This window comes from Hemiscyllium ocellatum, chromosome 12 (genome assembly GCF_020745735.1).
Source record: "Hemiscyllium ocellatum isolate sHemOce1 chromosome 12, sHemOce1.pat.X.cur, whole genome shotgun sequence".
In the NCBI taxonomy this organism is placed as follows: domain Eukaryota; kingdom Metazoa; phylum Chordata; class Chondrichthyes; order Orectolobiformes; family Hemiscylliidae; genus Hemiscyllium; species Hemiscyllium ocellatum.
The window spans coordinates 82,019,398-82,033,010 of NC_083412.1; the positions used below are offsets into that span (position 1 = coordinate 82,019,398).

General features: G+C 42.6%; 1 protein-coding gene across 2 annotated transcripts in view; it reads left to right on the forward strand.

The window, feature by feature from the left end:
• Window positions 1-13,613, forward strand: part of LOC132820861 (lebercilin-like protein) — a 68,416-nt gene that overhangs the window by 12,423 nt on the left and 42,380 nt on the right. For both annotated transcript variants that reach the window (XM_060833211.1, XM_060833212.1), the window contains exon 2: window positions 11,931-12,068. In XM_060833211.1, the coding sequence (XP_060689194.1) occupies window positions 11,931-12,068 (138 nt within the window). The remainder of the gene's footprint in view (window positions 1-11,930; window positions 12,069-13,613) is intronic.

A 13,613-nucleotide genomic window follows, 5' to 3' on the forward strand; every position in this document is an offset into this window, starting at 1 on the left:
GAAAGGAGTTTCTCGAAATGGAGAAAGGTGACCAGTGGTGTTCCACAGGGATCAGTGTTGGGGCCACTGTTGTTTGTGATCTAAATAAATGATCTGGAAGAGTGCACTGTTGGTATGATCAGCAAGTTTGCAAATGGCATGAAGATTGGTGGAGTAGCAGAAAGCAATACGGATTGTCAAAGAATACAGGAGGATATAGATAGACTTCCCCAGGAGCTGATCAGGTGTACCCGAGAACTCTGTGGGAAGCTAGAAAAGAGATTGCTGGGCCTCTTGCTGAGATATTTGTATCATCAATAATCACAGGTGAGGTGTTGGAAGACTGGAGGTTGGCAAATGTGGTGTCACTGTTTAAGAAGGATAGTAAAGACAAGCCAGGGAATATAGACCAGTGAGCCTGACCTCGGTGGTGGGCAAGTTGTTGGAGGGAATCCGGAGGGACAGGATGTACATGTACTTAGAAAGGCAAGGACTGATTCGGGATAGTCAGCATGGCTTTGTGTGTGAGAAATCATGTCTCACAAACTTGAGTTTTTTGAAGAAGTTACAAAGAAGATTGATGAGGGCAGAGCAGTAGATGTGATCTATATGGACTTCAGCAAGGCGTTCAACAAGGTTCCCCATGGGAGATGATTAGCAAGGTTAGATCTCATGGAAAACAGGGAAAACTAGCCATTTAGATACAGAAGTGGCTCAAAGGTAGAAGACAGAGGGTGGTTGTGGAGGGTTGTTTTTCAGACTGGAGGCCTGTGACCATTGGAGTGCCACAAGGATCGGTGCTGGGCCCTCTACTTTTTGTCATTTACATAAATGATTTGGATGCGAACATAAGAGGTACAGTTAGTAAGTTTGCAGATGACACCAAAATTGGAGGTGAAGTGGACAGCGAAGAGGGTTACCTCAGATTATAACAGGATCTGGACCAGATGGGCCAATGGGCTGAGAAGTGACAGATGGAGTTTAATTCAGATAAATGTGAGGTGCTGCATTTTGGGAAAGCAAATTTTAGCAGGAGTTATACTCTTAATGGTAATATCCTGGGGAGTGTTGCTGAACAAAGAGACCTTAGAGTGCAGGTTCTAGCTCTTTGAAAGTGGAGTTGCAGGTAGATAGGATAGTGAAGAAGGCGTTTGGTATGCTTTCCTTTATTGGTCAGAGTATTGAGTACAGGAGTTGGGAGGTCATGTTGCGGCTGTACAGGACATTGGTTAGGCCACTGTTGGAATATTGCCTGCAATTCTGGTCTCCTTCCTATCGGAAAGATGTTGTGAAACTTGAAAGGGTTCAGAAAAGATTTACAAGGATTTTGCCAGGGTTGGAGGATCTGAGCTACAGGGAGAGGTTGAACAGGCTGGTGCTGTTTTCCCTGGAGTGTTGGAGGCTGAGGGGTGATCTTATAGAGGTTTACAAAATTATGAGAGGCATGGATAACATAAATAGACAAAGTCTTTTCCCTGGGGTTGGGGAGTCCAGAACTAGAGGGCATAGGTTTAAGGTGAGAGGGGAAAGATACAAAAGAGACCTAAGGGGCAACTTATTTACGCAGAGGGTGATATGTGTATGGAATGAGCTGCCAGAGGAAGTGGTGGAGGCTGGTACAATTGCAACCTTTAAGAGGCATTTGGATGGGTATATGAATAGGAAGGGTTTGGAGGGATATGGCCCGGGTGCTGGCAGGTGGGACTAGATTGGGTTGGGATATCTGGTCGGCATGGATGGCTTGGACCGAAGGGTCTGTTTCCATGCTGTACATCTCTATGATTCTATGGAGAGTTGGGTGGAAAAGTGACAGATGGATTTCAATCCAGACAAATGTGAGGTGATGCGTTTAGGCAAGACTAATTCTAGGGTGAATTATACAATGAATGGAAGAGCTGTGGGGAACGTTTGATGGGTGGATAGATCTGGGAGTGCAGGTCTATTGTACCCTGAAGGTGGCTGCACAGGTGGATAAAGTGGTCAAGAAGGTATATAGTATGCTTGCCTTCATTGGACGGGGTATTGAGTATAAGAGCTGGCAAGTCATGTTAAATTTGTGCAAGAAATTGGTTTGGCCGCATTTGGAATACTGTGTACAGTTCTGGTCGCCACATTACCAAAAGAATGTGGGCGCTTTAGAGAGGGTGCAAAGAAGGTTTAAGAGGATGTTGCCTGTTATCGAAGATGCTAGCTATGAAGAGAGGTTGAGTAGGTTAGGTATATTTTCATTAGAAAAAAGGAGGTTGAGGGGAGACCTGATTGAGGTTTACAAAATCATGAAGAGTATAGACAGGGTGGAATAGAGACAGGCTTTTTCCCAGGGTGAAGGATTCAATAACGAGAGGTCACGCTTTCAAGGTGAGAGGTGGAAACTTTAAGGGTGATAGACGCGGCAAGTACTTCACACAGAGGGTGGTGGACGTCTAGAACACGTTGCCAGCAGAGGTGGTAGAGGCAAGCACGGTAGATTCATTTAAGATGCGTCTGGACAAATGCATGAGTAGGTGGGGAGCAGAGGGATACAGATGCTTAGAAATTGGGTGGCAGGTTTAGACAGTGGATTTGGATCGTCTCAGGCTTGGAGGGCCGAAGGGCCTGTTCCTGGGCTGTAAATTTTCTTTGTTCTTTGTTCTACTTGTAGCCTCCAGTGGGATCAGAATAAGGTTAAGAGTTTAATGGAATTTTGATGAAATTAATGCAAGAATAATTGATCTCCTGAAGTAGTGATGTGTTCACGGGTGCAACATCAACGTTTTGAGGGTTAGAAAAAGCAATTAATTTTGATGGACAGGAAAGTCCTAAATCACTGATTATGATGGAAATCAAGTACCTGTTTACTTTTCAATATAATTGTGAAGATTAGCTCATCTTCTGTGAGGTGGAACAATAAATGAAATCAAATTATGAGACTTAAAATTATGTGATCAGAGTTACAAGTAAGGCAGAAACTGAGGTTGAAAAAGATTTTGAACAAAATTCCATTTGTCATTTTTGTACTTTGTAAAGGTTTCAATATTGTTGAATACTGAATTACCTCTTCCCCTTTAATCTATGCTGTATTATGCATTTACAATCCTCAAATTGGGAGAATGGACAATTGATCAGTTCACAGGTCCCAGCAGCATGTAAAACTGCAAGAAGATGCTAGGAAGTGTATGAATGTGGTCTGGGTTGATCCCTCCTCTAAGTTCTCCTATTAGAGAAAATCTCAGCCACACTTGAATTCTTCCCTCATGAGTCAGTTGTTTGTAACATGTTTACATAGGTGTCTTACCCTCCAGTTGCCTTTACATAAAAACAAATGCAAAATACTGCAGATACTGGAAATCTGAGAGATATTCAGCGTATCATAAAAAGACACTGGAGCATTGAATGGTGATCTGCCCCTGGATGTTGGTTTACCTATGGCTTTTACAGTGTAGTGGGATACTCTTTCGGTTGCAGTGGGCAAGAATCTAATAACATCCTCTTCACTTCTAAGTTTTACCCCGGATAGTTTCAGATGCAGTTGAATTTCAGTGTTTGAATTTCCAATTAACTGAGAATTTAACCCAACAGTCTGTATTTCCAGAGCAGTGTAGAACACTCCAGGGCAAAGTAGGGAGTGTACGCAGAGGGGAGTCATTGAGCAATGAAACTGACAGACTAGGAAGTGTTAAATTGCCAAGCTGTGGCCATCCTCCTGTGAAAGATTGGTTCTGAAAACCTGATTTTATTACTTTTATGGTGACATACAGTTTTGAGGGTACATACAGGCTGAGAGGGGATCTGATTGAGACATATAAGATTATTAAAGGATTGGACACTCTGGAGGCAGGAAGTATGTTTCCGCTGATGGGTGAGTCCTGAACCAGAGGACACAGTTTAAAAATAAGGGGTAGGCCATTTAGAACAGAGTTGAGGAGAAACTTCTTCACCCAGAGAGTGGTGAGTGTGTGGAATGCTCTGCCCCAGAAGGCTGTGAAGGCCAAGTCTCTGGATACTTTCAAGAAAAAGTTGGATAGTGCTCTTAAGGATAGTGGAATCAAGGGTTATGGAGATAAGCCAGGAACAGAATACTGATTGAGGATGATCAGCCATGATCATAATGAATGGTGGTGCTAGCTCGAAGGGCAGAATGGCCTACTCCTGCACCTATTGTAAGTTGTCTATTGTTTATTGTGGAAATTATTTCACTTGTACTGGATTTACTAGACTTAATTTCAACCTTACTGCTCTCAGCCTTCGCTGCAGCTTGGGAACAATTTATACAGCTCTCGCATGGTGTGCAGCATCAGTAGTTAATGTTTTCCACATGACAGAGGGATGGACATCCAGATGGAAGGCTGCAATAGCCCTGCACTGCATGTACAACAGAGTGTAGACTTCCTTAATAATGATGGAGCAATAGTATTTCAGGAGGCTCAGGCAATTGCACGGGGTTGTTGCTGGCTTCTATAAGGTGACCCCAATTGCCAGTGACTGTCAAGATCATCTCAGCCCTGAGTTTCTTTGTCTCCAGCTCCTTCCAGGATCTGATTGGTGATACATTTCAAAATATGTTGTTAAGTGCACCTCATGGGTCGTTGACACCTCATTTTCCATGGACAACACTTATGTTCACTTTGCTGCAGGTGAGGAGGTTAACCAAGAGGGCTGTCAGTTTCACTGCAGCGATTGGATCCCATCAGGTATAGGGCATGATTGACATCCATATGCAGCAGTCAAAATGTCCTCAAATCAGCTTCAAGTGTTCATCAATTTCATAGGATTTCACTCTCTATGTTCAGATTGTTTGTATGTTTGTTTGTCTGTTTGTTTGTTTGTGTTAACTGGACGGTTTGCGGAAATGCCTGTATGATATCCTGGGAGATATAATCATTTGTCCAGCAATTACATTTCTCAAAGGCCTTTGCCTCTCCACTGAGTGTCAGCAGCTCTGTGAAGACAAGGGGAATCCTCTGGCTGATGACACATGTACATACAAATGACAGGAGAAATTCAACAAGTGCCACATAATCACAAGGATGATGATGTTGATGCAGGATGCCACAGAGTGGCTGAATATGCCTGGCCTATCACTCAGTAGATCCTTTGAGTTTGCCTCATTTCAGGTCGCCAGAATGGCTGTGATTTACTATACCCTTCACAACATCACACTGCAGAGAGAAATTGAGCAGTAGGAAAGTGCAAAAAAATGGTTTTCAAGAAGCAGGAAGAGGATATGACCTTGATTTCAGCAACCTCTTTCTCTTAGCTGCCAGGCACCTAGAAAAGTGCATCATCTAATCTGTGTGCATGAAGGCATCTGAGAGTATCATCTGAGCCTCTGTGTCTCCCTCAAAACACCAAAGCATAATTCATTCGAATAAAAGTCCACTTCCTTCCCATTAAAGTTGATCATACCATCCACTTTCAGACTAACTGCACAGACAAAAGAAGGTAGCGGGCAGACTTCTATGAAAAGTATAAGAAATAGGAGCATCTTGAGAAGATTTCTCACTGCCGTGTGCTCTCTTTCTATCTTCACTCATAACCTATTTGAACATTCCTGTGAACCAATAGCTAGAAAGTAAGTGGCTGCCCAACAGTGTGGCATTGGCCCACCACATTCCTCCATCCTTTGTAAAGAGCAGTGTGAGGGTGCATGCCAACATGCACTTAGGTGGCCATCTGTATCTGATTCCCATATAGGTGATCAATCTTTTCATGAGGATGGTGAGATATCACAGCACTCATGGTAAGGATGCACACTGATTCTGAAAGCATAGATAATTCCCATTGCTGTCCTAGAAGTCTTTAGTGCATTACCTAAGCTGGGCTTAGAGTATCCATTGGAAACACTCCACTTCTGACACCGCTGCTGGGACCACTCATGTTCATCTGTGATGTGCAGTGTCACATTCCACCCCACTGTCTCTGATGTAGTCTCCACCAAGGTATCTATACTGGTGGAGGTGCATATGAATTGTGACAATGTATCCTCAGAATTCTTGGCTTCATCCTGCAGCCACTCCATGACAAAATTTGAAGGAGTTATGGGAAATCAAAGGCATGATTTAGTGCAGAGATGCAGAAAGGATTCAAACTTGATGTGGTGCATGGCATGAGATTTCTATTTGTGGTAGTGTCAATTCAACATTGTGATTTTTAAGTGATCAATTGCAAAGTAATGCCTAACACTGTCACCAAGCCACAAATTCACCTGCACCTCCACACACATCATTTACTGCATCCACTGCACCCGATGTGGCCTCCTCTATATTGGAGAGACAGGCCGCCTACTTGCAGAACGTTTCAGAGAACACCTCTGGGACACCCGGACCAACCAACCCAACCACCCCGTGGCTCAACACCTCAACTCCCCCTCCCACTCCACCAAGGACATGCAGTCCTTGGACTCCTCCATCGCCAGACCATAGCAACACGGCGGCTGGAGGAAGAGCGCCTCATCTTCCGCCTAGGAACCCTCCAACCACAAGGGATGAACTCAGATTTCTCCAGTTTCCTCATTTCCCCTCCCCCCACCTTGTCTCAGTCCCAACCCTCGAACTCAGCACCACCTTCCTAACCTGCAATCTTCTTCCTGACCTCTCCGCCCCCACCCCCACTCCGGCCTATCACCCTCACCTTAACCTCCTTCCACCTAAGGCATTTCCAACGCCCCTTCCCTAAGTCTCTCCTCCCTACCTTTCATCTTAGCCCGCTTGGCACACTTTCCTCATTCCTGAAGAAGGGCTCATGCCCGAAACGCGATTCTCCTGCTCCTTGGATGCTGCCTGACCTGCTGCGCTTTTCCAGCAACACATTTTCAGCTCTGATCTCCAGCATCTGCAGTTCTCACTTTCTCCTTGTCCTATAATAGTAGTGTTGTCCCAATCAAACTCATGTTGCTTGTCATCTGTGTGTGTGGCTACCAAGGATAGCTGGTCTTGTCGTTTCTTGGCTAGTTGGTTTTCATGGATACGGATCATTAGCTGTCTTCCTGTTTGTCCTATGTAGTGTTTTGTGCAGTCCTTGCATGGGATTTTGTACACTACGTTGATTTTGCTCATGCTGGGTATCGGGTCCTTTGTCCTGGTAAGTTGTTATCTGAGAGTGGCTGTTGGTTTGTGTGCTGTTATGAGTCCTAGTGGTCATAGTAGTCTGGCTGTCAGTTCAGAAATGTTCTTGATGTACGGTAACGTGGCTAGTCCTTTGGGTCGTGGCATGTCCTCATTCTGTTGTCTTTCCCTTAGGCATCTGTTGATGAAATTGCGGGGGTATTCGTTTTTGGCGAATACATTGTAGAGGTGTTCTTCCTCTTTTTGCAGTTCAGGTGTGCTGCAGTGTATTATGGCCCTTTTGAAAAGTGTCTCGATGCAACTTCTTTTGTGTGTGTTGGGGTGGTTGCTTTCGTAGTTCAGGACTTGGTCTGTTTGTGTGGCTTTCCTGTATATCTTTGTGGTGAATTCGCCATTCAGTGTTCTCTGTACCATCACGTCTAGGAATGGGAGTTGGTTGTCCTTTTCTTCCTCTCTAGTGAATCTGATTTTTGTGAGTATGGCATTGATGATCTGGTGTGTATTTTCTATTTCTGTGTTTTTAATGATTACAAAGGTGTCATCTACATATCTGACCCAGAGTTTGGGTTGAATTTGGAGTAAGACTGTTTGTTCTAATCTTTGCATTACAGCTTCTGCTATGAGTCCAGATATGTGTGAGCCCATGGGTGTGCCGTTGATTTGTTCATATATTTGGTTGTTGAATGTGAAGTGTGTTGTGGGGCACAGGTCCACTAGTTTGAGTATGCCGTCTTTGTTGATAGGTTCACCGTCCTGTTGTCTGTTCTGTATGTCCAGCAAGTTGGCTATTGTTTCTCTGGCTAGGATTTTGTTGATAGAGGTGAAGAGTGCCGTTACATCAAATGAGACCATAGTTTCTGCCTTGTCTATGTGTATATTTCTGATGATGTCCAAGAATTGTTCTATGTTCTATGTTCTAATTCCTGTGTTGACTGTATAGCGTGTCTGGATCCACTGATCAGGTGTTTCAGTTTATGTTGTAGTTCTTTCGCCAGTTTGTGTGATGGTGTCCCAGGCAGCGATACGATGGGTCTGAGTGGGATGTCTGGTTTGTGCACTTTAGGTAGTCCGTAGAATCTGGGGGTAGTGTTGGCTTTCAGGTTTCATTCTCTGTAGGTCAAACCTGGTTATCTGTCCGTTTTTTTGCAGGTTCCTCAGTGTGTTGTTTATCCTATTGGTGAGCTGTGGGGTGGGGTCAAACTCCCTCTTTTGGTAGGTGTTGGTATCTGCAAGTAGTTTTTGCGCTTTCTGGATGTACTCTGCTTTGTCCAGGATAACCATCATTCTGCCTTTGTCTGCTGATAGTATGATTATATTCTTATCATTTCTTAGTGTTTTTAATGCTTCCCTCTCCTTGGTGTTGAGGTTGTGTGTTTGTCTTTTCCTTGTTATCAGGCGTACGATACTTTGTCTCACTGTTTGTTGTGTCTCTTCTGTCAGTCCATTGTTTCTGAGTGTGCATTCTAGTGCTGCTAGGAAGTCTGCTGTCTCGGCGTCCCTGTGGTTATAGTTGAGTCCCTTGGCTAGTATTGTTCCTTCCGTGTCTGTGAGCTGTCTGTGGGAGAAGTTTCTAACCCAGGCATGTGTTGTGGTGTCCTCTCTGTTGTGTGTTAGTTTGGCCATTTTTTCTTTTAGTGCCGTTTTTTTGCGGAGTAGCCTTAGTAGCCACACACGCAGATGACAAGCAACATGACTTCGACTGGAACAACACAACTATTATAGGACAAGTCAAACAGAGAACAGCCAGGGAATTCCTAGAGGCAGGGCACTCATCCACAGATTCTATCAACAAACACATCGACCTGGACCCAATATACCGGCCACTGCAGCGGACAGCTGGAACGGACAACCGGAAGCGGCAGGGACAAACCACTATAAATGCCAGAGGAAACAACACAGAAGCATTTCACAGGAGGCTCCCAAGCTCTGAGACAGGGGACGAAACGTCTGCAACACAAATTCCCAGCTCGGCGAACAGAACCATAACAATGAGCACCCGAGCTACAAATCTTCTCACAAACTTTGATGTTTTTCCCTTTTGAATCAGGGTTTCTCGCATAGCCATTGCCAGGATTCTTTTAAAAAATGAACCTTTCATTGACATATGAGGGCTGTCATCAGTCCAACATTCTGTGACTGGTTGGGTTAATGGAGAAATTGGATGCTAACATCTTGGCATAGTTAAAGATCTCTTCAATTACCATTCTCTCAGCTGCATTTGGATCTATAGAGATAAAATATGCCAAATAAATGTGAACATCTCACACTTTACTGTATTGCAAAATAATAATACATTGCTGTACACGCTGAAGCAATAGAAAATTACCTGTTCTATAATAATAATTAGGTAATTGCATTTTTCCATCTTTATTTCATCCACAAATTTTAAAAATATAAAGCAGGGTAGATATTGTTGCTTCATTAGTCATTAATTATACTTCCATTTAGATTGAAATCATAGAATCCCGACAGTGTGAAAGCAGGCATTTGGTCCCATCGAGTCCACAATAATCCTCCAAAGAGCATCCCACCCAGACCCACCTCACCTCTGTAACCCTTCACTTGTCATGGCTAATCCACTTAGCCTGCACATCCCTGGACACTACAGACAATTTAGCATTGCCAATCTTTGGACTCTGGGAGGAAAATGCAGCACCTAGAGAAAACCCATGCAGACATGGAGAGAATGTGCAAACTCCATACAGCCAGTCACCCAAGGCTGGAACTGAGTTCCCTGGTGCTTTGAGACAGTAATGCTAACCATTGAGCTACTGTGCCACCCCTAATATTTTTCAATTTTATCTTGTCCCATAATCATTGTACAAAACACTCCTGTGCCATTACATAACACAGATTACATGCATGATTAAATAGCTTCTGTCTACCACTCACACAAACCCTGCCAAATGCTAAAAGAACAATTCAATTGTGCTCCAGGGAATTTTTTCATTACACAGTAGCTGACATAATTGTTATTTTTGATACTTATATTTTCCATTATTCATCGATTATAATGGGAATGAATGCAATTATTGAAGCTTGTGTCAATCACAATTAAATATGGTAAGGTTACCAAGCAGGTACCATATTATTTGTTGTGCGCTCACAATAGGTTTGAGGCTACACTGCAAAAAAACGGCACTAAAAGAAAAAATGGCCAAACTAACACACAACAGAGAGGACACCACACACATACCTGGGTTAGAAACTTCTCCCACAGACAGCTCACAGACACGGAAGGAACAATATTGGCCAAGGGACTCAACTATAACCACAGGGACGCCGAGACAGCAGACTTCCTAGCAGCACTAGAATGCTCACAATAGGTTTGAGATTTGTCAAATGTATTTTGTTCAGGGCTCTTACAATCCCATAGAGACATTCACTTTATCAATTTGGACTGGATTTGATCACTGTAGTGAAAGTACAATGCTCTAATGGAATAGTGTTTAATGCTTTTTACTTTACGACTTAATTCTTATATCGCAAATTATCTTTACCTAGTACCTCCATGTTCCAGCATATAAACCCTTCTATAACTTCCAGATTGTGAGGTATGAGAATAGATCTTAAACATTTGCAATTTTATCAATTGTTTGTGGTAAGTGAGTATTACTGACTGAACCAGGATTTATTACCCATCCATAATTGCCTTTGAGAAAGTGGTGGTGAACTCTTTTCTTGAACTGCTATAGTGCATGTGGAGGGATTCTCAGGATTTTGAACCAGTGACAGTGAAGGAGCAGGGAATGTGTTTTGGAGATGGACTTTGAAGCGCATTTGCTGTTCTTGTCCTTCTTGATAGTTGAAAACATATGTTTGGAAGGTGATGTCGAAAGGCCCTGCAGGGTATCTTGTAGATGGCACACACTGTTGCTGCAGTTTACTGACAGCAGAGGAAATGATGTTTCAGGTGGTGTATGGGCACCAATCATACATGTTGGATGACTTTGAGCTTCTTGAATGATCTTACATTCTTGGAGCAGCATTCATTCAGACATGCAGAAAGGAAATCAGGAGCTGGCATCACTTTTTAGTTGGGACTGAAAGTTTGCACGGCCAAAAACCACCTCCCATATTTATGAGTGTGATTCAATTTCAGTGAGATTAATATGTAATCTTCCCATCTTGTATCCCCTATACCACTACAACTAAAATTTATCTGATATGTTTCTGAACCCTTTGTTTGAAGGAGCTCACCTAAAATATCTTTATGTTGTTTCCCCATCAGGTGTTGCCCAGAAGATGCACAAGCCTACAGGGTTCCAAGTCTTTTGTTTACAATACATCATTATCAGGTTATATAGAGGGATTGTTAAAAAGAAATCTTGGAGTGTGTCCTAGGAACATTGAAAACAAGTAAAATTGATACCAAGAGACTTAGTTATCTTATACATACGCAGCTGTTAAACAACACATTCTATCAGTTGTGCCATACTTTGCACTTCCTAGTCATTGCTTTGCCAATCCACAGAACCAGACAGATTGGAAAGATCCGGAATCAATTTCTAGTTGGTGCTAAGTTGGTTGATCAAAGAAGACATGTTGAGAAGGGCACTAAAATTAATCTGATCACACAGTCTTGACAAGGTTTTTAGCTCCTGATTCCTATGCATTAATTGCTACTGGAAAATGTGGATAATGGACATTGGGTGAAGACAGATTTGGGAGAGACACACACAATGGTTGTCATGTCCCCATGATAAAACAGTCCACATGTCACACTATGTTCATGCATAGTTCGATCAGCCATGGCATCAAATGGTTGCTGGTGCCTGTCGAATCATTCCATTTGATGAGTCGGCATCTTCAGGAACGGAAGTGATGTATGAACATAAAATGTTGTCTTCATTGGCAAATATCCCATGATTTTCCTGCAGGTGCTCATTTTGTTCACTGTGTCTTTAGGACCTGGAGAAAATTCTGGAATTAAAAAGTAAAAGTTTCAATCATCAGCTGGCTGCAGAACACAGAAAGACACAGGAGGCCCTTGATCTGGCAAAGAAGCTAGAACTGGAGCAACGCACCCTGAATCAAATGCTGACGGTATTGCTTTAACTGACCCATTGTATCATCATTGGTTTGTTTAAAACTTCAACAATGAACAATGAAGCATAATGTTAATTTTTTTAAAAATAAACATATTTTAGGCAAATAAAGATCCAGAATGTCAAAAAAATCCCAAACAAATTAAGTTTACAAGAAAAGAAGGCCTAATCATTTCAGTGAAAAGCAAAATTAATTAATTATTGTCTTTCATTTTTTCTAAACAGAAACCAATGCCCACCTCCACCATCATCCCCTAGGTCCTCTTCCTCTCAAACTGTCCCTCGCCACCCCCACCCTTCACTCTACTCACTCAGGAAATTTCCAACAACTCTTCCATGTCTCACCGAAGTGACCATGTGTCCCTTGGTTCAATTGTCCAGTTGTTGTTAGTTTGTTCCTTGTTGGGTATCATATCTAGTCCTTTGCCTTTCCTTATTCAATGTCCAAACACATTCCAGTAACAGTTATTGCAAAATGATCAGGAGGAAGAACTCTGCCTGACCTTTCTCTTTTTAAGGCCAATGATAGCAGTGATGTCAGAGATGTATCCTGGAAATTGTAATGAATGATAATGAATACATTAGCAAAGAATATCTCAGAATAACCTTTCAGTAAGCAGTATGTATATTGGAGATACATGACTGTCCTTCATCTATAACATTCAACCTCATCATGTTGAAATCCCATAAATCACGTTGTGCAGTATTTGAGTAATTGTGTTAAGAAAAAGCATTATTTAAATTAATAACATCTTTCAGACAAAGTAAATTAGTTGCTTGAAGGTGGTTTTCCCTTGAGCATAGAAGTAGCATACTCTCCCGTACTCCAAGTGCAGAGAGAAAAGTGGCAATTAGCCTATGCCATCTCCCTTTCTGTTTTAATGCAGTCTCACAGACATGAATTAGTTTGCAACAATCCAGAGTGAATGGTGGCATTTGTCTCATCTGGCAGACTTATAGTCAGGATATTTATTTATTTAATGCAGTTGTCCAAAAGAAAAGCTGTAAAAAATGTAATTTATTTTCACATTATTAGTCCTAAGATGTACTACTTTTTAGAATTTTCTGTCTGGACTGCATCGTTATCAGGCTGTTTGATCTATTGCAAGAATTACAGATAAATTATATCCCTGTTCTCAGCTGGCATCCACAATATGGGCTGAACTCTACCAGAAATTGGCTAAATTGGCATCCCACTCATCATATACTCCCACTCACCACAGGTGGAGGTACTGGCCACTGCCAGAACCTCCCAGGATTCCTGACACTGATTCCAACTTCAAAGCCCAGATATGCACCTGGTCAAGCGCTGTCTATGCCCATCAACTCTGCCAGACATGTCAGGCAGAGGGAAATTGGTCCCACTTTGGTGTCAGCCACCTGGAGACCCTGGTGGCTGGGGTTGAGTGTGTGTGTGGTTTCTGCTCATGGAATATGTCCTCACGTATTGGTGCCTGGTTTCCAAGATGGAGGGTAGGAGGAGCAGTGACAAACTGGAGTTGCCAAATAACTATTCTGAGATTCGTTCCAGGAAATGTAGTTT